Raw genomic sequence first — 26396 nt, forward strand, 5'->3', positions numbered from 1 at the left:
AGCTGTCAGCCGCGCTTGGGGAAGCAACAAGGTTTGGCCTTCCGGAAAGCCTGCAGCTTACAGTCTGAAATCGAGCGAACCAGGCCGGACGGAAAGAACGAAAGGAAAGGAAAGCGCGGCCGTGCGGAACCGCCGCCCCAGCCCTCGGATTGCAGCGCTCCTCCGCCGCGCCCGGGCCGAGCCGCCGTCCCGCGCAGGCCCAGGCGCTGCGGGGGCGGGCGGGGGGCGGGCCGCGCGAGGTCGGGAAATTCCCCCCGAGTAGAGCGGCGAGCGGGTGGAGAGGTAGGGCCGCGCCTGTTCGTGTGAGGTGCGGGCCCGGAGGCAGTCCGCGGCGGCAGGGCCCGAGCGGCGGCCGGAGCTGTCGGCATGGCGGGTGAGCGGCGGGGCGGCGACGAGTGGGGCGGGCGGCGGGAGAAGCGCGGCGGCGGGCAGCGCCTCTTGCCGTGCCGCGCGGCGGCCGGCGCCCTTCCTTCCTCCCGCCTGTCGCGGCGTCCTCGTTCGGGGCGCGGGGAAGCGCTGAGGCCGGCTGCCGTCCCGTTTGCCGCGAGCTGCTGTTGGCCGCTCTTCTTCCGCCGCGTCCGAGCGAATCCCGCCGGCGGGCGCGGCGCGGGTGGCGGGCGGGCTGAGCGGCAGCTCCGTGCTTTCACCGCGCCGCCCTGCCTTGCTTGGAGCTCCGTGCGGTGCGCCTTGTTCAGGAGGCTTCCGGCCGAGGCCAGCGAAGGAACAGCGCGAGGGTGTTCAGACCGGTGGCAGCTGTGCCTCCCGAAGCCTCGTGTCTCAGGTTCAGTCTGTGCTGTGGGCGTTCAGTAAGTGCTCGGGTGGCTGTGCGGGGCAGAGCCGTCAGGGTGCCGGTCCCAAGGGCTCTGGCTGCCGGGAGGATGTAGGTGCGTAAGGAACATGTCATAAATGCAAAGTAACGCGGGGATAAGGGCTCTTATATTGGGTGATTGCATTTAAAACCAAAATCTCTTTTGGTGATTTAAAAGAAGCCAGTTTTAGCATCAATTGGTGTTTGGAAGGAGGCTATCTACTCTCAGCACCAGACTCTGCTCTGCTGCCTTTAGCGCAGTACAAACTTTCACTCCTGTCAAGTGTATGCTTGCTCTACATTTTCTATTTGAGAAGGCTGAACTGAAGTGAGAGCTAGTGCTTTTTTCTCACCTTGAATGTGTTTTCAGTGTAATTAGGAACCAGATAAGGATTTTTTTCAGCAGGGGAAGTTTACAACTTCCTGGTACAGCTAGCTTTTGTCATTGTTTTTTTTTTTTCTTTTGGCTGTTGTTCTGTAAGGTCATACGATAGTAAAGAGGAAGTTTGTGAGCAGTTTTGTTGCCCTGTTAAAATCTGTGTGTTTCATGGGTTCCAAAGTAGATTACTGCTCTAAAATAAAATAATGAGTGCACTTTGGGTCATATTAGTTTTGAAGGAGATTGTAACAAATCTTCTGCCAGTGTCTCTTTTTCCTGAGCTCCTCCAAGAGGCTGAGCGCAAGTAGGGTGGGAGCACGTAGACAGTCGGCTGTTACTGCTCAGAACTGGCTGTTGCTGTGGAGGACGGAAGGTCACCAGTAATACGTAAGGAGATGTGACATCAAAGCTGGAGGGCATCACTTCTTGCTTCTGTGTTTCACTGCTGTCACCTGAGAGCATCAGAGTTTCGGGTGATACTTTCACATCTTCCACATCTTCCACAAAGACCCACAGCTGCTTTGCTTTCAAGCTTGGTGATTATTGGAGAGTATGTTCACAGGGTACTTACTACTGCTGGTTGTGCAGGAGAATTGCAAATCACGTAGCCTTCCAGAAGCACTGTTTTTTATTTATCTTTGAGCCAAGGAGTAACGCAGGGCGCACTGGACCCGTTGTCCTTCTGGTGGCAGTGTGTTACAGCCATGTTTCTTCCTGGTGGCACAGTCATGCTTAGCCTCAGGTGTCTCATCGTGAAAAGGTCTGAAGTTTAGAGTCTTTTTGTATTACTCTAACAGATTTAACAACCTTCTATGCTTAAATGCAAGCATGAGGTGGCTGTGTTCTTGGTGCTGGCCTTACTTAGTCTCTTTATGTAGTCGAGAGAGTTGGTCTCTTGTATTTCCTTTAAAATTGTTTATCATAGTATTCAGAGCGTGGGGGGAAGCAAGTAGGTAATATAGGTAGCTGTGCATTTCTTTGAAAATTAGTGAAGGAGCCTTAGACATGGCTCATACTGGTTTGACAAATGTCTGGAAAGGAGCTGGTTCCCTGTAGGAACTGACAGCTCTCTGTGTGAGTGTAGATTGTGAAATAGTTAAACCACATCACTTCACAAGCACATTGCTCATTTACAGAAACAGGGAACGCCGAACAGACCTCCACTTCTCTTCAGAGTGCTGATAATAGCTTTGGCTCACACTGATACTCGCATGCGTTTCCTCTATGCACAAAATATAAGGACAGTGACAATTGTGGTAGAGATGATAGTGTGATACTTAAAGAGAGTGAGAACCAAGATTGAAATGAATTTTAATGTTTAATCTCTGGAGGCTACCATGTTACTGAGATTTGCTTTCCCACAAACACACCTGCTGTTAAGCAGTGGGTTTGCTCTCAATGGCACTTGTTTCAACCACAGTCCCATCACAGTCGTTGAGCATGGAGTTTTAAAATAAAGTGCTCTTAATAGCGAAGAAAAAAAGTCCTCATAAGCAAGCATTAGTAGAGCACGATGGGAAATTGATGGTTAAAGCAGAGAGGATTAAAGACTTGAAGTGATTCTGTTCTCTAGTAATTTCTAACAGAAAGGCTCTACCTGGTTTTGGCAAAGACATCATACACGTGGGTGTATGGTGCGTCTGGTTAGCAGCTATGTAAGCATGTGTACCTCCAAAGAAAGATGATTAGTAGGTACTTTGCTACAATTTTGTCATTATAATGTCTAAAATAGATTTTTAATTTAGTAGATGGATATGTGTCTATGCTTGTGGTTCAGTGTTACGTAGGAATGGAGAAGTGAGGTTCTTTTCCCTCCTCAATTACGTGATGGAAATGGGAGGCTGACTGGTACACTGCCATCACTCCTCACTGCTGGCAGAAGTTGTCTGTTGCCTTGTCCACTGGGTTGTCCTGAAAAGGATAACATAAGTAAATGTGAGTGTGGCAGTTAGAAGGCTGGGGCGCGAGCTTGGCTCTGGGAACTCAGACTTCTGATCTCTTTCTGAAACCAGCTTTACATCAGGTCTTGGCTTTTTTGTTACTATTGTCCACCATCCCACCTTTTGCTGGCATTGCTGATTTTCCAGAAAGAGAAAAGGAACAAAGCTTACCTACAGGGAAGACTAGAAAAGATCTGGAAAATGCCTTGGGAAGAGAACGTACCTGTAAGGAACTGGCCCTTGAGCAGTGTCTGTGCTTGCTCAATGTCACAGTTCCTTGTTTGTTTTCAGACGCTGATTTAAAATCAGTGGTAGATGATCAGCTGAGATACTGCGTTTTGCTAAATTGTTGGAAAAGAACATACAGAGTCTTAAACTGTTGTTCTTTAATGTTTGGCACGAAATGCGGCCTGGAGTTGAAATGCTTTATGCCCTTTTTAAAAAGTGTGCCTTTTGAAGAGGCACATACTGGGGACAGTTTTAACGTCAGAGCAGCATTCATGCTCTGCTATTGCACAGCTGTCTGTGGATTACAGCTGAAACGTGTTCAAATAAGACCAAGCTAACATCTCAGAAATGTGGTTCTCCTTCCATTCCCTACTTTTCTTGATTACTTTGTAATATTTCTCTAATTTGGGTATGAACTGCTGAAGCACCATAAGTCTTCTACAAATCAGCGAATTCCAGTTGTAAAGTTCAAATTTTGTGTTGGCAAATATACTTAAGTTATTGTAGGTGCAACAAACAAGAAGGTTTTTATTACGAAGCTAAGAATGTAATGCTCCTCTTGGGCAAATTCATGTACTAAGTACCTTAGGCTGACTAGACCTTGGGCGAAAGGAAGTACAGAATCTTTTACCCTTTTAATGCTTTCAATATATTTAATAGCTATTTTGTTTTTTATGTTGAAGTCTGATTGCTGTTTTCACACAGCCTGTTGTGTTTCTGATGTTCACAAGCCTTGCCTGAGTAGGATGCTATTATACAAAGATGACAGAGAGCTCGGTAGATGTTTCCATAAGCTGTGTTCTTCTGATCATGCCAGAGCTGTGATGATTCAACCCCTACAATATTTACTTATCCTCTGCTGTTTGTTTTTCACATGCCATCTCGCTGTTGTCACTATTTGATTGACTCTCCTGTTTGATGTTCTCACCGAGATACATTAGTTACTGTCCGGCAGTCACACTGCTATAAAAGTAGTGATACTCTTGCTAAGGTAATGTCTTTCTAAACCTTTCATTGAAGAGGTTTGTTGTCTGCCATTCTTGTCCGTAAGTCAAGTTTCCTTGAAAACATCATGAGACCCAATAGTTTTCAGTAGGTGATCTGGAGAAATACTGCAATTAATAACAGGCCCTGTGGGACGTGGGCAGCTCGAGCTGTAGAGTTCAATACTAGCCATCAGGTATTTTCTGAGCCCACAGTGATGCTATTCAAACCAATAGAACTGTTTTTTTTCTTTCTTGACTTGTGTACTTTCTGCTTCAATATAATAGGAACTAAATCAATCAATTCTGAGAAAAGGTCTTTGCTTCCAGAGGGCATTCAAGCAAACATAATGGTACCTGAACTTTGAGGAGACAACTGTATTGTAATTAAGAATATTAACCATTCCCTTGAAATAGTGTTTTCTGTTGTATAAGAGATTATTTCATCAGATATATACCCTAAAAGAATCTAACATTCTAGGTGAGATGGAGGGGAGGGAGTCCTCTGCTAATTACTAATATGGCAATGATAAAAGGAGATTTCATTTTATGTCTGTTAACACCACTTACCCCCATCGTATGCATGCATGTTTTAAAGAAAGTTCATCATATGAGAAGGCAAATCAAGTGAATGATATCAATCAAAGAGTCTGGACCTCACAGTTCTCATGGAGCACCTAACCATGTAGCCTGCCTTCTGCTTCTTTTTAAGCTCTAAATTAAAAAGGTTTTGTTTTGTTTTAAGGTATCTCAGAGCCCTACATTGAAATATTTGAACAACCCAGGCAAAGGGGCATGCGGTTCAGATACAAATGTGAAGGAAGATCGGCAGGTAGCATTCCAGGAGAACACAGTACTGACAACAACAAGACATTCCCATCTATACAGGTAATACTAATTTATCCGTAAGTTACCAGTGCCTATATTTTCTTTGTGCTGTAGCTTTGTGTTATCCTTAGTGTAGTAAATAAAATGGTTTTCATTACATATTCTGTTGTTCTTTCCTTGGCATGCAAATGTAGTTGCAACACAGTGCGGAAGAAAGAGTTCTTTGCTCCTAGTTGTTTTGTTCCCATTTACCAGAGAAGAAGGCATAGTGATATGTAGCAAAGTGCCAGTAGAAAAGGAACTCGGTGAATTTGTCTGGGAATCACTCAGTTATTAACTAATTAACTTTCTGCATTTACATTTGTTCTGGTTTCTTAGTTATGTGATTTGGGCTTGTTTTTACTATTTTGATCATAATGTGAATTTTGGGAGAGTTTTGAAGGAAGTTGTCTGCTTACAAATTTCGAAAAGGCCAGGCTAGGTGCTGGATATAACATGGGAAGAGGCACTTTGTACAAGTGAACAAAGTAAGAGAGTGACTTGCTGCAGGTGATTTAGTGATAAGGCTCTGCACAGTGAAGTATATGAGTTCAGAAGGGGATACAGAATTTTAAAAGGATCTGAGAAAGGGGAAATGAGCAGCCAGAGCACCTGCAATGAAGACTAGTCGGATGACTGCATTATGGTTAGGTTGGGAAATCCAGAATGAAGGGTTTCATACTAATCTTTGATCAAAGCAGGGACAAAGACGTGGACAGTACATATCTTGTCTGTCGTTTTCTTTCATATGCAGAACTGAGGAATGTAAGAGATGCTAGACAGGTTGGGTGAAGTAGAAGAGTTTCTGGTTTCCTATTTGATGTTTAGGTTGGCAATATTTCCTTAATAATGGTCTCCTTCAGTCTGGAGAAGTCTGGATATCTTCAGAGATGAGATTATAATAGAAACTCGCATGTGAATGGAAGGAAATGAGTACCTGCCATCTTGATATATGCTATTACAGTGCAATATTTAAAAGATAAAATGGAGCCAATGTTGGAGTATCTGGAATCACAGAGATAAAAGAATAGGTACAGAAAATGTGAAATCTGAAAAGTGAGAAGTTTTAGACTGAGACATAAAAATTCCTTGAGAAGAGGGAGAGTGGAGAAAGGTAGTATTGGCAGTTGTATGTTGAGCAGCATAGAGAGCCTCTGCTAGATAAAGCAATTGTGCTGCTGAGAAAGCTGCTCTTCCCCTGAAGCCAGAATTCCTAAGGAGGAAGCAAACAAGAAGGACCCCTTTTCAGGGTTATAGCACCTGAGTTGAATCAGGAATGCAGAAAGTAATTCCTTGTTGAATTGGTAAAGTGCTGAAAAAAAACAATCTGGCAAGGTCTGTATGTATGCTAACAGAAATAAATACTTTGACAGAAGTTACTGAGTGGTATGAGCCCTTGATTCCTCTCATCCTTGACTGTGCTGTGTGTGTGAAGGTCATCCAGAACCTAAAGGGAAGGTTGAACTCAGATGACTATGCAATCCTGGCTTAGTTTCTTCTTTTCTAAAGATGGCTATTGATAACAGAGCTGATGGATACTGATAGTAGGTGATTTCAGGGTGAATTCCTGCCTCCCTGAAGCCTGTATGAGGCTTTGGTGCTGATTTAGCTGCTAGGGGAGTCCCCTCCAGAGATGGCAGTGTCAGTGAGGATGAGAAAAGAGAGGCGAGGATGATACTAAATTTCATGTTTTGGGTGAGGTGGAAAACGTTACGGAGGAACTAGAGAACTGAAGTGGCTAAATCAGTCCTCATGTTCAGGGGACTAGGTATGCAATGAGGGAGAAGTTATGTAATGTTTGAAGAAGCTGAAAGAGCAATGGAAGCTTCATTGAAGGATAAATAGTGTGTATGAATACTGATGGAAGTTAGAAGAGCGTAGTTCAAGTCAGAGGTTGAGGTGCTGAGTGGAAAAACGTGATGGATCCATGGAGTATCTTGGAAGAGGTAAGAAAGGGCTGAAGGAAGAAAAACAGTTACAGGATGGAGGAAGTGGAGGTGGAGACCACGCCTCTGCACAACCTGTGCTGGTGCAAATCTTGCGTGTGCTTTCAGGTTGCTATACTTCAAACAATTTAGGCCAAACTGTTTTTTAAGCCTCTCCCACGCAAAGCTTGCTGACTTCACTGCTAGCTGTCAGTATGAAGGAAGACTTGCTCACCTGAGATGTGAGCGGAGTCTGACTTCTTTGAAGGCAACAGTAGGGCTTGAGAATGCAGTGCCCCTCTTCTTAAATGTAAGACCGAATACTCACCTGCAGATTAAGGAGGAAGACTTTGCAGGGGCTTATGCCATGCTCTATTTTATAAGATCCTCACTGACTGCTTTGTGTTCCATTCACAGGAAATATCCCTGAGGCTCTAGAAGCTTCTTCCTAAAAATCTTTGGAGCTAGAACTGCCCTTAAGTAAACATTTGTGTACAGTTGCTGGGTGGAATTTTGCATCTTACGCTGTAACACCAGATGTGAAATATGTCTTCTTTTGGTCTTACACCAAAGCTGTTTTACTTTCCAGTAAAGAACTGGAATAGAATGAATGGTCTGAATGGTCTTGGCTTTTCTTTCACAGCTTTTTCTTTTAGTTGTGGTGTTTCTTCCATATGGTATTTTAGGATTAGATATATTTTTTGTTACGTGCTCACACTTCACTAGTCCTGATATCTGAATCTAGAAAATCTCTCTTATTCTTCTAGATTCTAAACTATTTTGGAAAAGTCAAAATAAGAACTACATTGGTAACAAAGAATGAACCCTACAAGCCACACCCTCACGATCTAGTTGGAAAAGACTGCAGAGACGGCTACTATGAAGCAGAGTTTGGGCCCGAACGGCGAGTCTTGTCGTGAGTAGTGGTGGTGTTCGGGAATCTGATTAATTATGCAAGTGATATGCTCATCTTATCTCTTAAAGCATTTAATTATGATTAAGAGGGCAGTTAGTAAGCTTCAGCAAAGACAACATGCTGATGCATCTTGGAGATGAGTCCAAAGGTTCTTGGAGCTATTTCCTTTAACAGTGTTTCACGTGCTCCTTTTTTTTGTTCTGTTCTTCTCCCACCTCCCTTTTTCTCTTTGTTCATTCTCTGCGTGCCAGTCTCCATTTTCTTTCTCCCACTTGTTTGCTTCTTTAGTCCTGGGCAGTAGCACTTGAGCTTGACAATCTCTCCTGCACACAGTGTACAAAAACAATGACTAATAGAATTGTTAATGACAACACTTGAATTAATGCCTATAAATTACCTAGATTTAGGTAATTCATGTTTCCACAGGAATTGTGTGTGGACTTTCTGGAAACTGGAGGAGAAAGCTTGGAAAGCTTGCACTGAATATCATGTTTAGATGGCGATGATTGTCAGCTGTTTAGAAATGCGTTAGCAAATAGAAACAGCAGCAACAATTGCTAAATATTGCGGGTTTGTTTTTTTTGGTGGTGGTGTCTTTCTTTTTGGTGAAAATACAGATTCTATTCAGCCTTGCTGGGAAATGACCTATTTATGGAAGTAGTAAAGAAGAATTAAGGCTTTGTATGAAATATATTTCTCAGTGCTGTTCAGAGGGATATTAGGAATGTCTAGACTACACTTGTATGTAGTATATTTCCCTCAAGTCTACCAAGTCTTATGTAATAAAGTGAAAGCAGAGTAAATTGCAACAAATATAGACTGATTATAGCTGTAGAGAGAAGTTTAAAATTGACGAGCTGTTTGTAGTTCATGGCCTGTGTTGTAGAAGATTTGGAAGTAGGCTAATTCTTTCTAGTAAACAGAGCTGAGCTGGGAAGAAAGGAAGGTAAATATTTTAGTGTGTAAGTAGCTTTTACTTAGGACTTTAAGTCTGGTGTGATGCTGTTAATATCAGCAAAATTACTTTGTATTTATGTGGGTTTAGTCACTACAATACTATTAAAGGAGGGAACTGAAGACACACAGTCTGTCTAGTGATAATAATTGCCTGATGGTGCAATAAACAGTTTTAATAGTGGAGATACTTCTACAACATACAGCTCAGGCTCAAGTGATCATGAATGTATAGTGAACATATTCAGCTGTTATCTGACGTTTGCTGTTACAGATAAAAAATATTTTACTATTGTTTTGTTGTTGTTGTTGTTGTTCTTAGCATTGTTCTCAACTTTGTACTAATTGATAAATGGTAGAAAAAACTTAATGCCATTTCCCTATTTATTTTTTTCCGCCATAATAGAAAGATAGAACTGTCTCTTCAGATACTTATCTTCCACTTTGATTATTCTAACATTATCTTCATTGGCCTCCCTGCAAAGAGTTCATCTTGTCTATGTGGCCATCATAGATATATTAAATTGCTAAGAGACCTTTCACCTTCCAGGACCATCCGTTCACTACCATGCCTCGTGTCTTCTCAAATCATGTTTTCTTACACAAGTTCAAACAGTGCTTGCTGTTCTTCCCCATCCTGCTTGCTGTTCTCATCTCCAGGGCTTCTGATCTGAAGCAGTAAAGCCCAATTGCTTAGCACCTTTTCTGGTTATGTATTACATCTACTGGGCACAGGAAGACCCTGATGATTGTTTTTTCTCTTGGCACTTCATTGCACAAGTTTAAGCCCTTAGAGATCCTGAATTTATTAGCCATAAGCTGTAATGCCAAAAGCACTGAGATGCTTTGCAAAATTTGTATTTATTTCATGTCTATTATATGCATGTATCAAATCATTTTATTTGATGTAATGCTGTTTCTATTTCATTTAAGGCATTCATGATTGTTTGAAATAATGGAGTTCATTATTTTTATCAGTAGTTCTAGAAGTTAGCAAGTTAACAATCTAACAAACCAGTATCCAGGCTACTTCCCCATTACTACGTAGCTGATATGTAGCTGACACGTAACTTTCCCTTTACTATGTACTAATACTTTCCCTATGTACTGAAATGAAACTGAGCTTCAGTTCAGCATGAAATTCAAGATCCTGATGGGAAGATGCTCTTTTTGAATAGTTTCCAGCGTTTGGTACGCTTCTTAATAAATAAACAAAGAAAGAAATAGAAAATCATTGGTTGCCTTAAGATGAAGGAGCAATTCAAGTCATTTTCATTTTTGTGGCTGGTGACTCAGTCCTCACATTCTCTTTGCATCCATGTTAGAGAAAAGCCTCCTACAATACAAGTGAGCAGGAGATGTCCTCTCTTGGTGGTTCTAACTCTTTACTCTTGCTGGGCATCTCAGAAGAACTCGCAGTTATTTTGTGTAACTGGAATTATCATACCCAGATTTTGGACTGTATTCTACTTAAGTTCCCTGTGTAGTTGTAGTTGAACAAAACCTTCTGTATTGCTTGTTGACTGATCTTTGTGCTGCTGCCTGAACTTGATCACGTCCCTCTGTCCCATTCATATCAAAGTAAAAGTATCAGTGTTGAAGCTCAAATGATTGCCTGCATACTAAGACTTTCACTTCCTAGCTCACATCTCTCTGCATGGATGATATCATGGATGATAGATTTAATGTTTGGTCATTTTTTTTAATGTTTTTTTTTTTTGTTTGTCTTTTTTTTTTTTTTTTTCTCATCCTATTTGTCCCTCTCTTCTTGTTATCTTGCTTGCATCTTGTCAGCAAGTGTTTATGTGAAACCCTGCAGGCTTCCTGAGGTTTTTTGATCGTTTCTTCTCTGACCCTGTCCTTGTTTGTCAGTAGTTAAATAGACACTTGCACTGTTGTGGTTCGTGTTTTAGAAAACATTTATAATCCGGAAATTACGGGGCATTTAAAAGTCTGGTTTCTTTGCCCAAGAGGTTTCCTTCACAGTGGTTGGAGGAGGCAGTATGAAGGTTCTTGGTCCTTGCAAAGCTGCGTACAGCTTTTGTGCGGCCAGTTCTGTATCTGTGCTCAGCTGATGTCTGTGACTTAAGGTGAATTGCTGGAGAGTCTGGGCCTTTTATATGGCAGTCTGGGGCTGTAGGATGGAACCAGGTCTTTCTGTGGACTTGAAGTATGCTTCAAACTGAATTAGCAGAGTAAAGTGCATAATCAGGAAAGAACTAAGTTGTGTGTTGTCATCAAGCACTAGAAGAGTAGTATCTACAAAAAGGATTGTACAAATCTCCAGTGTCAGTAGTCACATATGAAACCCAAGCAATCTACTGAGCTATGACATGCTGATGTGGTTTGTTTTCATTTTTGGGTCACTGTGTCAAGTTCAGAGGGAAGCTTAAGCATTTTTCCAGGCAGTGAAAGCTCTGGAAGTGGAGCCTGAATGCAGTGAATTTGGGAATCAATGAACAGAGTGCACAGGACACAGGCAAAGTGCTTTAGGGGAATTAAACTTGGATAGTCTTTTCAGAGCAGGAAAACGTAGCACTATTCTTGAGAGATGTGGCAGGAAGGTGGATCAAGTTGATTTTTAGGTATAATTAAAGAACTTCTGTTGTGTTTGGAAGGAAGGAATGCTGCTGGTTCTGGGGAGGGATGGTTAGAGCCTATTGCCATGGTTTGTCTTCTGAGCTTATTGTAACATTGTGAAACATGAATTTTTTTAAATATTTTTATTTTCTAACTTCCTGTTTTACATCCACTCAGCTTTGATGATGTCATGGTTTTTCCATGTGGGAAACAGTCATCTTGCCTGGGACTCCCCCCACCTTCTGCATTGGGGTGACCTATACTCTTATGCAAATAAAGGAGAGCTGCAGCTCTTCAGAACTTTTCCGTAGCTACATGAGATTTCAGAAAGTGCTTTTATTTGAGTCAAAAATCTTAAAAACTGTGTGTAAGATTTACATTCCCTGATAAAAGCAAGAGCACAAGTTCTTAACTAATGCAAACAAGAAGGTTTGCTTTAAATACTTCTCACTTTCGGTTACCTGAGGCTGACTGTATTTTAATTTTTAATCACTGTGGGTTTACTGCAGATTTACCTGTTTTAATACAGAAATATATATTCCTCTTTAGAACTGCATTTTAGTAGTTTTTTTTCAGTTCTGGTTTTGCTCTTATTTTAGAAAAATTATATCCTTACTTTGAGACCTGTTAACACCTTTGTCAAAGGAAGCATTTTTTTCATTTCTTAAACCATAAGTTATCACAGTATTGCTCAGCAAATGATTTTTCTAGTATTCTACACAATTCTATTACTTGCTGAAATCCTATCATGTGTACTTCAGTTTTCAGAATTTGGGAATTCAGTGTGTGAAGAAGAAAGACCTGAAAGAATCAATTTCTTTGCGAATCTCAAAGAAAATCAATCCCTTTAATGGTGAGTAGAACTTATCTGATTGCTTGAAACAAAAGTTCCCTTTGCAAGATTGTTGCTGGTTGGCTGGTTTTGTTTTCTGTCTTGCCTTTGCTTTTGTGGTGGAGCTGTATTTTTCAGTTTTTCATTTCAGTTTTTTTGGAGAAACACTCTTTCCCCCTCTGTGCCTCTTGAAGTCTTTCCTCACTGGCATCACATGATGAATCTGTTTGGAAGGTTGCTGTTTTTCTCCTCCCCCACAGTAGCAATGTAAGTTGGCTGTGTCTTTTTGGCCACATAGCCTAGACAGTGCCATCATGCAAATTTAAGAGGCTGTGGGATAGCAACAGAAGCTTTGCCCTGGAAATGTCTACAAGTATCTCAGAAATCAGATTTCCCTAATTTTGGCGACTATGGAGGTAGACTAAATTAGTGCAGTTCCACAACAGATGTAAATCTGGCTTGCTACAGCCCCACTCCTTCTCTTGTCAAAAGACCAACGTACATGTGACCTCTCAGCCAGCTACTTCAAGGAGCTGAACCCATAGGAAAACTATGCTGCTCCTTCCTTAATTTTGAAGCATGGGGCTGATGCAGGCAATCGGGGTGTCAGTCAAGTTGTTGCTGCAGAGTTGCTCCACCTACCCCTGGGCTGTAGTTTGACATGATAGCTGATCTGACTTAGCTGTGGGCTGCTCTCGAGAAGAGTCATCCTGCCCTTCCCTCCATCCCTGGTCACGCACTCTTACCACTTCCTTTGCATCAGATAGGGAGGCCTTGTGTTGCCATAGTGAACAAACTCAGCAAGTTGCTCCAGTGGAAAACCAGCCTGCAGGGGAAAAAAAAAAAAAAAAAAAGCTTTCCTCAGATCAACTTGCTGAACATGGCCTCACAGCCACGTAAATGCTATGTTCAGTGCACAGATTTGTTGCTGAACACTCTACAAGTTGTAGGGTCAACCTACAGTGTGACCAAATTTTCAGCATACAGACACTGCTTAGATGAAAAACTTAAGTTCCCAGGAACTACTAGCTCTTAACTGCTTAACCATCTTACTGGTAAGCTGGTTGTTCTAAGTTGGTATGGTAAGGTGGAGTCACTGTCCTCAAAAAGCAGTACTGCGTGGTAAACACCATGTCAGTATTCCGGTTGTTTTTTTCTTATTGCTTTTTTCTTTTTCTACCAGAAGCTGTCTGGGAAGGAATTATGTTTAAGCATTTCCTACTTGTTGCTCTTTTTTGCTACTGGTCATTCTGTAGAGAAAGGGTTCTTTGACATCTGAATCCACTGCACGGAAGGATTGTGCTATAACAAATAAGAAGAGAATGAAATAATTTTATCAACACCTTTCAATTTCTCCAAGTTCTTGTCAAAATTCATCAACTGGTGGTATACGTATTTTGTACTTCTTGTAGCTACAAGAAAAACTATGTTTTTTGTCAGTAACTGTATCAAAGAGTTTCAAAACTGAAACGTGTTGTGAAAAAAACACATCCCAGACTTTTTGACTTCCTCGTATTGAAGCCAATGCACACAGCAGTGCGATTGCTAAGTAAATGACCTATTGCAAACAGCACCATTATCGCTTACTGACATACTGAGCTTCTACAGATCAAGAAAGGTGATGTTTTTAACACCTAAAAGCCCACAGTTTTTGGCTATGTATTTAAAATAAGTCATTCATAACTCTAAATTCATACAGTTACTTCAAAGTTGTATTGTTTCAGCAGTGACTTTCTTATGAATAATCTGCTGTAATTACAGAACTAAAAAAAAGAATGTGTAGACTCTTCTGTGCTTCTCTGATTTCAAGCACAAATAGTAACTCTGCAAATAAGGATTTGTAAACATTTATGTGTGGCAAAAGCCTGGAGACATTTCAGATGCTTTTTTAATGCCTACAGGAGTCATGCTAAATTCCTGTAAGACCCTCATTAGAGGCTGAGAACTGGATTTCTAGCAAGCTTCAAAATACATGCCATGCTTTAATCCTGAATTTAAGGAAAAAACAAAACAAAAACATGCTGAACTTACTGTAGAACCAGAAATGTTTTAAATTATTGTCTTTATTTCAGGACAGCTGTTTGTAGTCAGCCAAGTCCATCAAAACAATTGCCCTAGCTCTAGTAACTCATGCACACAGCAGCATGTTTTTAGATTACTGCAGTCATTCAACACACAGTGTAAACTAAAGTTCAGTGGTTTACTTTGGGTCAGCCTACTCTATCTTGATTTCAGACAGGACAATAAAGAGCTCATTGTTCAGCCTTCTTACCTTGCTTTCTTTTAATCAATAAGTAAAAAATGAATTCATGTTTTTATCTTGATGTTGTGAATTAAAAGAATATAATAAAAATCCTCTTACGTAGGTCTATTTCACCAAAGAAACTTTAGTGATCACATCCTAGCAGCACTGAGTGCAACTAAAATCGTTAGGGAATAGACTGTTGCTGTGTTTGACACATAGCTGCAAATCCACTATACATTTTTGAGGCAATTACAACCTGGCAGCACTGGGTCATATCCTGGGCTCCCTTCTGCCAGTAGCCCAGCAGCAGAAGAGACTGCAGCCCTGTCGTGGCAGTGGGAGCTCCTGGCGTGGGTGGTGCTCAGGGCTGCCTCCTGCTCTTGCAGGCTGTGCACTGCCAAGGGGGTGCTGGCATCCTCAGGCCGTGTAGCTGCCTTACTGCACTTGGTAATGTGTCAGCATGGGCAGAGCTGCCATGGGGTTTGTCTCTAGTGGCTGCAGGGCAGTCCCATGCTGAGCTGAGCCCTGAGAGGTGTAGGGCCAATGTAAAACAGGATTAGTGACAAGTACTTTTGTGCATGCTTCGTTGATCAAAACAGGTTTTGGTAGCAGCAGTCACCATAATGTTTGCAGCTTGGTGAGATTGAAACTTATATATATGGGCTTTTCTTTCTTTTCTTAAGGTCAGATAGTATCACTGTATTCTCCAAGATAATATGGGTGGTACTGTATCCATCCTATTTTGTGCATTTATTTATTTGCCTCCAGAATAGTATCCAACTTTCCTATTTAGGGAAGTGTCACAGAGTTAGGTGCGTCCTGGAAGCAGGTTGCAAGTTAGCACTACTCATTTCTTCTATGAACATCAAGTTCTGCAGGATTACTAGTGTTTTTCAGCTGTGTGGAAAGTATGTTAGGCAGTTTTTCATGGAGTTGAAAACTTCAGGGTGTCTGTGGGCCAGTTGTTTTTGTTTTCTTTTCCATCTTCTGAAACAATCCCAGACCTCCGTACCCACTGGGGATGAAGGCTGGCCCTCCTAACAGACAAAATGTGCCTGCAGCTTACCAGCATATGTATGACTTGCTGTATAGGCTGAAAACTTTACTTGCTGTAAAGGCAGAAGTAATAGCAAAGGGTTAGCTTGTGAGGTTGCTGTCCAAACTTCCTTGTGTAAAGAGACCTTAAAGAGAGTCTTCCAGGGAAGGCAAATTGCCACAGGTGCCTGGGGTGGCAAAGGGAGAGTGAATCGAATGCAAATTCTCTAGTGGTGTCATTCCTCTTCCGCACCGTACAGCGCATGGTTGTAACAGGCAGCAGGAGGAACTTGCTCAGTAAAGATGCATGTTTAAGATAATTTTCTCTGGCATGCTCATCTGTACTGTTAGGGAAACTGATGTATCCTCCAAACTCCTGGATGGGATGGTAGGAGTTCTACGTTTGCAGGTGATGCCTTGTACCTAGCTGGATCTGATGACACTGGAGTCGTTCTGAAATGTATCTGGAAGGTTGTTTGAATCTGAAATCCCCGGTATTAGCTGGCAGCATTTGTCCATTGTTAATGCTTTCAGCATCTTCTGTGCAAATTGCGTGCGTTCACTATGCTGCCAGTCAGATGATGTCCCCTCAAGTTTCTGCTCTCGACTTGGCCTTGTTTGAGAGAGAATTGTTTCTATACCATCACTGGATCTGTTTGCAATCTGTCTTGGTCACAAAGCAATATCACACATATTTTTGCCCTCTAAAGAGCTAAACTATTACAGGAATCTCTCATCTGTTATCCCTGAACACACCAGGAAAATTGTATGCAGTGGCAGCCTAATGGGAGCTTCTAGGCATGATGATGCTGCAAAGGGCACAGCTTCGAAAGAGCGGAGTTACTCCTCCAGTGGAGCTGGTCCATGTCTGCTTTCTAGGGTGTGTGTTTTCTTTTAGTAGTGGTTGAGTTGTGCTGTATCCTTGTCTTCCGATGCACTGTCTGATGTTCAGCCAGCACAAATTAAAAGAAGAGCTAGTCTTGAGTTAAGAGCTTTTGTGGGTGGGTGTGACATGAAGCAGAGACAACAATTGACTTAATTATTACCTTAGTTAATTATCAGTGAGGAAAATACCTAATTATGTTTTTTCAAATTTAAGGGAAAACTACTTGTTGAGCTCTTGCAGAGCAGTAGCCTTTTTCTAGCATGAAAATCCTAGACTTGGCTCAGCTTGAGAAACACAGAGAATTGCCAAGTTCCAGGCAGTCAATTAAGAGAACTTGATGTTTCTGCAAGATTTCTGCTTCTTTGTAATTGCTCTTGCTAATAGCCATTTAGTTAACTTTTAGGCCCTGCCGTGTACCCCAAAACTATTTCAGCCCCGCTTGCCTCCGCAATCTTTCCTTTTGCTGTTTCCCCTTTCTGCCTGCGAGCAGCTGACCCTGCATTCACTTGTGCTCGTCACAGTCTCCATGACACCCCTGCACGCCTCCGTGCCGTGCTGGGCTCGTCCCCCCGCTGTCGCACTCACTTCCTGCCCACGCACAGCTCTCCGCAGCTTCCTTGCTGGCCTTGCGAGCGCTGTTCGTAAGACTCCCTGCTCTGACACCACCTGCCTGTGCCAGCCGGGTTCCCCAGGGTCCACTGTGTGCTGTGGCTTGTGGCACCACCCATCTCATCTGCCAAAGGCGACTCCTAGCAAGGGTTTGAGAGTTTGGAGTGGTTTGAGAAAGTGAAAAGCATCGGACTCTTTTGTAAGGAATGTCTGAGGTGTAGAAATTTACATGTATTGTCCTTAAATTAAAACAAGTGCGTAACTGTCCCCACCGCCAACCAGATTCTCAAGCTGAAAGCACTGGTGAGTGAGAGCAGCCAGCTTTTTAAGAGGTGCATAGAAGATCCACTTAGGCTAAATGTCCTGATCATCCCATCACTGTAGCTTTTCCTTTGGAAAGTTTTTCTGTCCCTCATACATGCATTTATTGCTTTTTATGCTGAAGTTTGTACATTAGCTTGAAGGACTGCCTCTCTTCAAATTGTCTAAAAATGATAAGGAAAATTACTAAATAGAGGCACAAAAAATGCTGACTTCTTTTTTCTATACTGTAAACAAAAGTTGCTAAATGTATGTCTTACATCCAGCAATCCCCGTTTCAATCTAAATCTGTTCAAATTTTATTCTCTCTTACAGTGGGCTTTAAAAAAAAAAAAAGAAAAAACCAAAACCAACAGATTCGGGGAAGTAGTGCTTGGATGAAACTTTTGAAACTCAGATGTTTTCATTTCTGTTTTTCTCCTTCGCTTTTTTTATCAAGCCAGGACATTTGTTTTCTCTGTGCTTCTTTCCTCTGTGAAACAAAAAATGCCCCTTACACTAAATCAGTCTGAAAGATGCATGCGGAAAATTTCACCACAGTAGAAGTATGAGATTTTGACTGTTGGTGATCATCTGAATTTTAGTCGTCTGTGTCCTGTTTGCTTATTTTTCTAAATTATTGATTGCTGCAGGTGTGTATTCTCTTCATAATTACGTACTTTTCCTGCGGAGCTGGTTGAAACTTGGTCATCACAGAGGTACAGACCAGGCATGCACTGACCAGAAGGAACAGTTCTGTCACAGCCCTTTTCTCTCACTGTTCCCAGCTTCTCCTGCTTAACAAGTTGCAGATGCTGCTGTGCCCCCAAAGGTGTATCTAAACAGCTAAACGCCTGTATTTACCTAATGCTGTGCATCCAGTTGGTGAAGTCCAGGTGCAAAGAAGAGAGGGTAATATTCAGCTTTTGCCAGCAAGAGTTAAATAGTACATCAGGACTCTCTACTCTTCCTTTTATACCAGCGTGGCTGTGGTTCATTTGGAAATAGCAAATGTAGCGTAAAACGAGCTGGCAAGGTTCTTTTTAGTTGTGTATAATTCATCTTTGGGAGATACATGTCAAATGCCAAGGCAATTCCACGTGTGCCATTCCCTGCCTGCTGTGGCCGTTCTGAAGGTGGCTGCCACACAGGTGAGCCTCAGCTGGAGCTGGAGCTGCTGCGTGAGCATGGGCTGGGGAGAGCAAGTACAGTCTGAAGCATGCCTCCCAGTGCTGCTCACATCCAGTTCCTCTGGCCATCTGAGTCTGGCACAAATCTGCTCTAGCAGTGAAAGAGGCAGTCCTTCCTCTGCTGTGTCTGCTTCTACCTTCTGCCAGGTTTAGTATTCACGTGAACTGGCTGACTGAATGCAAACATTTTTCTCTTCTGGCAGTCTAGTTTTGAGCCATGCCAGTTCTTTGATCTGATTCACCTCCTAAAAGCTAGTCCCAGCATAAAGTTAGTGCTGGAAATGGAGGTCAGGCAGAGCCACCCTGCTGCAGCAAAATCCTTCATGTTGGCTGGCTCAAACTGACGGGCACGTATCGGGGCAATGGAGTGTCTGTGTGCCCCCAGCTCGTTTGAGGAACAGAACACATGAGTAGGCCACCTGTGTGTCATCACTGAAATGAAACTGAACTCCCTGCATATCTCTAAATTAAAAAGCACTGTGTGTGTAAGAGAAGAGGTAGAATACAGCTCATCGTGATCATGAATGATGTTGGTTCCTGAGCAGTCTCTGTGGTGAGGTACTTTCGTTTGCAGGAGGTCATTCACCTTGGCTGATCTCTAACGTTGCTCATACTCCCCCGCAGCCCCCACTTGAAAGTGAAGGTCACACGATGTCCTCTGCAGTTTGAACTGGTGTTCTCAGCGCAGCCCTCTCTAAATGTGTCACACCATGTCATTTGCCCTGGAAGTTTCCGTGTAAGTTACACTTAGATGCTGCAGTGCTTCCATCTCCACCCACTGCAGAAGCTTCTGGCATCATTAGTCTAGAAGCTGGATGAAGGGCTGTAGAAGAAGAATCTCCTGTCCAAGCAGTTATCGCATTTTAGGTCAAAACCAAACACAGCGTCATTTCTCAAAATAAACTTTCACTTTCTCTGTATCATCACCTCATGAGTAAACATCAGAACCTTTAATTCTCTAGTAATTTCATCAGATAAATGGTACTTTACTGGTCTTTTTGGATGTTGAAGTAACGAGAAGCACTGGGGATCCATAAATAGGAGGCCTGAAGCTGTTGTCATCTTTAATTTTGTGCCAGAATTTGGAATTGCCTATTGGTGAACTGGACTCTGAAGTCTTCAGTGTTGTGCTATAGAAGCAAACACAAGTTCTTCTCTTATTCAGCAGAAACCCAATGAGGTGCCTTGATTTCAGCAACAAAGATCTGTGAGTCCAGGACAGCCCTAGCTCTGGTGTAGCATGAGCTGCTTGGGTTGGCCAGCTGGGTTGGAAGGAGTTCATGATTTGTGCCCGCAGTGGGGCTGTACTGGGTTTCTCTTTTTGCTATTAGGTAAGAGAGTAAAGAATCATTTGAAAGGCAATGATTTGTTAGGTTGGGGAATCATGATCTCTCCTAGAGAAGCTGTGCACAAATTTGTAAAGAAAGGATCTGCTAGTTATTGTACCCCGTTGCTGGCTGGACAGCCAGTTCTGCCCAGGTCTGCCTGTGCCTTTAGGTACTATTTTATAAATCCTGTTGCCAGAATCTTGGTGAGTGATGTTAGTTTTCTTTTATCATTGTGCTGGTTGTGGTTTTGTGGATTTTGTGGTATCAAGCCCCCTAATTGCCTTAGACAGTTTCATTTCTTTTCAAATCTTCTTAATATTGTTATTTTCATTTCAATGTGTTTGAGTTGTGAAGCAATAATTTCGAAAGTTTTAATTCCCCCTGTAAAATAGATGTATTTACAAACATTATTTCATACACTTCTGTTTGCATGGATAACTACAGAAGATGAATTCTAGCCAGATAAAGGATATTTTTTTTTGTTAGGGCCATCACTGAAACAAGCCTAGATTGCAGGTTGGACCGCAGCTCTTTTGTGGATTCATACCAAGATAATAAGGTGTGGTACTACACAGCTAGAAGTCAGAAGAGCTGAACTGCTGAACTCCTGCTAAAAGCAGAGTACTTCTTCCTTTTATCCATGTGCTGTGTTTGAGCCTTTTCTGCTACATCTGTTCTAAATGTGCTGCGTTTTGCAGTCATTCTGCTTGATGTGTGTAGTGCCACAGATCTCAGTAAAGCTACATATGTGAAGCTTGCACGGTTGGTTTCCTCCACAAACTTTTAGCAGCATTTCTTAACTGAATAAATTTAGGTTTGTCTGGTTTAATGCTGTCCATTCTCCTTTGGTGTGGAAGTTAATGAAATAACCCGAATGGCGCGACCATCCTCTGTATGGCCATACTCCAGGCATTAGTCATTGTGTTCGTCTGCCTCATTTTTGTTTGTTTTTAATATTCTCAAGATGTAAGCCAGCATACGGTCAAGTCTGTGGTTACTCTCAAATAGACTTCAGAGGGAGCAGAATTAGACGTTCATTAAAAATAACAACATTTTATTTTCTTTGGATGATTATCTTTTAGGCGTGAACAAAATATGTTTTGAAATTGATGAAAGCTGTGTGCATCTTTATACAAGCATGGAATTTAGCCTCTGTATTTTTAAGTGTGTCATCACAAGATGGAGTCACAGCTGTCTTGTTCTCCTTTTTTTTTTTCTGTTATGTTCTTCTCATCTGAGCAAAAATAGCCCAAGAGGAATCAGTCTTGACTGAGCACTTCCCCTCTGAAATTGCAGGTTTTTATAATTTATGAAGTCATTTATAAGGACATGCAAATTAAGAGCCATGTGTTTTGCTTCAATACAAGGAACTGTTTACAGTAAATCTGTTTACAGTCCTGTTTAATGTCTTTATTGACGACCTGGACGAGAGAACTGATTGCACCCTCAGTAAGTTTTCAGTTTACATACCTGGTTGTCCTCTCAACCAGGAAGGCCCTATAAAGGGATGTGGACAGGATGAATCAATGGGCTGAGGCCAGTCGTAAGATTAAGTGCCAGGTCTTGCAGTTGGTCACAGCAACTCTGTGTACCTGGCTTGTGTCAACAGTAGTGCAGTCAGCAAGACCAGCACCTCTGTACTGGCACTGGTGAGGACACACCTCAAGTGCTGTGTTAGGGTTCGGCCCCTCATGACAAGGAAGACATTGAGGCCATGGAGCACAACTAGAGAAAGGGCAGCAAAGCTGGTGAGGGTTCTGGAGCTCAAGTGTGATGGGGGGCGGCTGAGGGAGCTGGGGTTGTTTGATGTGGAGAAGAAGGGGCTTAGGGAAGACCTCACTGCTCTCTACACCCTGACAGGAGATTGTAGTGAGGTAGGAGTCAGGCTGTTCTCCCAAATAGTGAGAAGATGAGAGGGAACAGCCACAAGAGATTCAGGTTGGATATTAGGAAACATTTATTCTCAGAAATGAGTGATGAGGCATTGGAACAGGCTGCCCAGGGAGGTGGTGGAGTCACCATCTCTGATGGCATAAGGAACTTACAGGTGACGTGTAGGGACATGGCTTAGTGGTGATGGGTTGATGGTCAGGCTTGATGGTCTTAGAGGTCTTTCCCAATCTTAATGATTCTGTAGTTCTATATCTTGAAATTTTTGGGATGTTTCACCTTTCCTGAATCAAGCAGTCAAACAAGAGGTTTGAAATTTGACTACTGCTTGGGCTCTGTGGCTCAATAATGGCTGGTAAAATTCACTAACACAAGCCGCTAAGCCTGTGTGTCCCTGCAAGCTAATTGCTTACTGGCACAGTGTTTAAGCATGGATCAGAGTCATCTGAGCTGCTGGGAACAAATTAACATTAAACATCTGATAATGCCCTGTGCAAGCTCTGATGTAGAGAACACGGTTTTTTTCCCCCCCTAAATCAGAGTGTGTCAAGAGGCAGTTGGGGTACAACGTGCTGAACTGTTTCAGCAGTGTTGATGTTCAGAGACCTCCTGACTACCTATTAACTCATCTAAATGTGAAGATATTATCAAGTGTATTTTTAACATAAGTTTGCTGATAGTCACCATCAGGTGTGTTTTGGCTACCTTCTCCAACAGCCAGCTGTGAGCACCTGAAGGGAGAAATCACCAGAACCTACACCAGGAACTGGCTTGTCTGTAGCATCCTTGAGAGCAAATGCTGTGGAGTAAAATTATTAGAGCTTGAATATTCGTTTGAAGGGGAAAGGTCAACAGAATGACAGGGGGTGAACATCACAGCTGCTTTGTCATTACTGACTCACTGGCTTTCTGGAGTAAGTGCATGTGTTGGGGGTTCTGCCCCCAGTGAGGCAGCACTGGTTGCCGTGTTCCCAGTGATACTTCTGTGGTGGGATCCATGGCGCAGTGCAGGGCTGGGGGTTGAGATGGGCTTCTGTCACAGTTTGTCACCCTGTATGTCTAAAAGCACAGAACTTAAAAAACTGTAGCAGCGGAGAAAACTTGCTTTCTACAAATGCTGTTATATTAAGTTAGTAGCTCAGCTAATGAAGTACGTGAGATTACAAAACTTCACTCTGCATATCTGATAACAGCCGAACAGAAACCTGCAGAGCTCATGCAGACAGAACTTCCCTCGGTCCCAGCATTTTTGGGACTACATACATAGTTGCTGCTTAATTTTGAACTGACCAGTATTTGTCTTAAGACCGCTGATTGCAGGCTTGTAAAACAGAAAGGTGATTTGATTTCTTTTTACTGAGAAACGGAGATATTCAGAACACAAGAAAGACTAAAAATGCCAGTGGAAAGTATTCTGAGCTCAGCATTGGTTGTTTCACACTATCAAAAGGTGAAAGGAAGAAATCGCTTGAGTGGGCACTGTGGAATCCCACTCATGGCAGGGTGCAGACCAACCCAGTGATAAATGCTAAAGGTCAGAACATTGCAGTCTAATCACTATAATGTGATCCACGGGCTTCTTATCACAAACACATTTAATTTTTTTTTCTTCAAGAGGCCTTTGAAAGGGCTGGAGAGGGAGTGAACTTCAGAAGCTGTGATCTGCTGACTCGATGCACATTCACTTTAGGCAATTATAAAGAGCATGAGTATGTTGGACTGCAGCATTGAGCAATTTTGGAAAAGAAAACTGCTTCAAGTGATTTTAATTACTAGTGCTTCTACTTAAATGAAATTAAATCGGATTCTTATTTTGCTACCATTGAGTGTTAACACAATAATTTAATGTCAGGCCTTAAAGAAAAACATTGATTTCAGATAGTGTTTATTCTGCCAATTACCCATGAAACTGGGAGTACATTGAATGTTTGATGATTATATCTTAGGTCCTGTGTTTTGAAATAAAAATAAGTAAACCCATGAACAAAACTGATATGCTGAGCTGGGGTTATTTATTACTGTGTTTTACACTGAAAGGAATTTATGAGGAAACATTATTTCCAGCTAGGGTTTGCTCGTTGGATTAGAGAAGTACATCATAAAGACACCACTAATCACTGTACCCAGGTTCAAGAGTGATACTGGTTTTGCTGGGAAAGTGTAGATAGCCTGTATTGTTCAACCTTCATCCTTGTGCCAAGAACTGGATTATTTTCCATCTCAGTCTCTAGGGGAAAATAACCGTTGTCACACAGCAGAAATCTCTCACTTGCAAATTTTTAGCTAGATCCTAGGACTTCTTTGTGCTGAAGTACTTCTTTTTCCAGGGGCATTCCTTTTTTAAATATCATTATGCACAAGTCAGAGATGCATCCAGAGAATGACTTCAAAACTATAAATACATGAAACCGGTCTGGAAGGCGAAGTAAAGAAACTGGTAGGCAAGGAGGACACAAGGAACAAGTTTACGACCAGGAAAAGAGGACGGTGAAGGTAGAGAATCTTGGTTGGTGCCTGCTGCTCAGAGGCAGCTGTGCTGAGGCTCAGTTTGTCTCATCTGAACTCACCCATGGGATAATGCAGTCAAAGAACAAACCTTTGTAGAAACATGATGACTGACTTCTTTGAAGGGAAGCTTTTATTGCTTACTTCAGATTTAGTCTTGCTCGATCAAAGAAAAGTATTAAGACTTTTTTTTGTAGTGTTTTTTGTATACAAGGAATTTATTCATGCATAGTACTGTAGAATGCTATGGACACACTTCCTTTGCTTTGGCAACAACTAGAAATTGGATAATTTCTTTTACTGGTGGAGACGTGACTAGATTCTTAAAGAATTACTTCGTTTAATTGTTGTTTTTGAAGACTATTTCTCAGTCTTGTGTTTCTTTTTGCTATTCAGTGCCTGAGGAGCAGCTGCACAACATTGATGAGTACGATCTCAACGTTGTCCGCCTCTGTTTCCAAGCTTTCCTCCCTGATGAACATGGCAACTACACATTAGCTCTTCCTCCTTTGATTTCCAACCCTATCTATGACAACAGTAAGTAACAACTCAGTCAAATGTGCTCCCCTCTCATGTTTCCCTCCCCCTCACTTTGAGATGAAAAACACCAGGACAGAGTCTGAGCTTTTGAGCTCTTCACTAGCCCTCAGAGGCACTTTTGTATCCTATTGCTATTTTCAGTGTAGACAGACTAAGTAGAGAATGTTTGGCTGTGATCTAGAAGGATGCAGAAGTACAACACACCTCTTCCTAATACCACTTTCCGCATTCTGTAAGACTTGACTTCTGTATGACTTCAGTTGAGGATTTTGGCTTCCAGTGTTCGTTGGATTTCTTTTGGAGAAGAATAGCAGAGGAGCTAATGATCAACAAATTTTTTTTTTTTTTTTTTTTTTGCATTGATTTTTATTTCTGCAGTGAAAGTACTCCTGTATTTAAGGTGAAGATTTGTTATTTAGTGGAAGATACAGCTTAATCTGAGATCTGCATTTTATACTATTGACATGCAGAATTTCAGTGATGTGCACATAAGCATTATTATAGAATAGCTTGGGTTGGAAGGAACCCCAAAGATCATTAAGTTCCAGCCCCCCTGCCATAGGCAGGGCCACCAACCTCCATACCTAATACCAGACCAGGCTACCCAGGGCCCCATCCAACCTGGCCTTGAACGTCTCCAAGACGGGGCACCTACAGCCTCCCTTGACAAGTCTGTTCCAGCACCTTACCACTCTATTAGAGAAGAGCTTTTTCTTGATATCCAACCTAAATTTTCCCTCCCTCAGCTTAAAACCATTTCCCCTCCTCTTTGTAGGCTCCCTTCAGGTACTGGAAGGTTGCAATGAGGTCACCCCGCAGCCTTCTCTTCTCCAGGCTGAAGAAGCTCAGCTCCCTCAGCCTGCCTTCATAGGGGAGGTGCTCCAGCCCTGTAAACATCTCTGTGGTTCTCCTTTGGACCTTCTCCAATGGCTCCCTGTCTTTCTTGTATTGTGGTCCCCAGACCTGGACACAGGGGCTTCAAAAGAGCAGAGTAGAGAGAAACAATCACCTCCCTGTCCCTGCTGGCCACCCCTCTTCTGATGGAACCCAGGACACCATTTGCTTTCCAAGCTGCAAGAGTACACTGGTGGCTCATGTTGAATGTATAATCAATGACTGTTAAGATGTTGTAATTACAAAATCAACAAGAGGGTTATAGGCAAAGCAGATTATGAGAACAAAAAGAGAATAGACAGGAAGCTTACCTGTATCCTGGGCCCACAAAACTCCAGCAGAGCAGATCTCCAGTAGAGCTCCTTCCCTACTGGTATCCAGCTCTTAAATAGGTCTAGGAGGGGTGGAGCCAGGCAGCACAGGTGGATTGCCTTCACCTGTGTTCCTCTGGCTGACTCATGGCTCGCCTCAGGTGATCAATCAGAGGTTCAGGCTGTGACTCAGCAGTTCCCATACGTTAAGCTTTTCATCTATCAGAACCCCCAGGTCCTCCTCTGCAGGG

The 26396-nt window shown here is 42.4% G+C and overlaps 1 protein-coding gene and 2 long non-coding RNA genes across 6 annotated transcripts in view; 1 reads left to right on the forward strand and 2 right to left on the reverse strand.

Annotated features, from left to right (window-relative positions):
- The first annotated feature begins 291 nt into the window (after positions 1-291).
- REL (REL proto-oncogene, NF-kB subunit) overlaps positions 292-26396 on the forward strand; it is a 33837-nt gene continuing 7732 nt past the window's right edge. Inside the window, exons 1-5 of one of the 3 annotated variants that reach the window (XM_042827397.1) lie at positions 292-373; positions 5084-5226; positions 7898-8046; positions 12342-12433; positions 24797-24937. In XM_042827397.1, coding sequence (XP_042683331.1) covers positions 367-373; positions 5084-5226; positions 7898-8046; positions 12342-12433; positions 24797-24937 — 532 coding nt within the window. In that variant the 5' untranslated portion in view covers positions 292-366. Of the gene's footprint in view, positions 374-748; positions 807-5083; positions 5227-7897; positions 8047-12341; positions 12434-24796; positions 24938-26396 lie in introns of those variants that run through there. The other 2 variants (XM_042827406.1, XM_042827415.1) reach the window with 2 other exon arrangements.
- LOC122164947 lies at positions 1797-26233 on the reverse strand. 2 transcript variants are annotated; one of them, XR_006170347.1, is made up of 3 exons: positions 26146-26233; positions 13159-13238; positions 1797-3098 (listed from the first exon to the last, which is right to left on the reverse strand). It is a non-coding gene; the product is annotated as an uncharacterized LOC122164947 (long non-coding RNA). The 2 variants fall into 2 exon arrangements; XR_006170348.1 differs by lacking the exon at positions 1797-3098 and adding an exon at positions 8072-8369.
- On the reverse strand, positions 23889-25721 carry LOC122164953. Its single transcript, XR_006170350.1, has 2 exons — positions 25145-25721; positions 23889-24122 (listed from the first exon to the last, which is right to left on the reverse strand). It is a non-coding gene; the product is annotated as an uncharacterized LOC122164953 (long non-coding RNA).

This window comes from Centrocercus urophasianus, unplaced genomic scaffold (genome assembly GCF_019232065.1).
Source record: "Centrocercus urophasianus isolate 14NV4802_14NV808 unplaced genomic scaffold, USGS_Curo_1.0 seq_10, whole genome shotgun sequence".
NCBI lineage: Eukaryota > Metazoa > Chordata > Aves > Galliformes > Phasianidae > Centrocercus > Centrocercus urophasianus.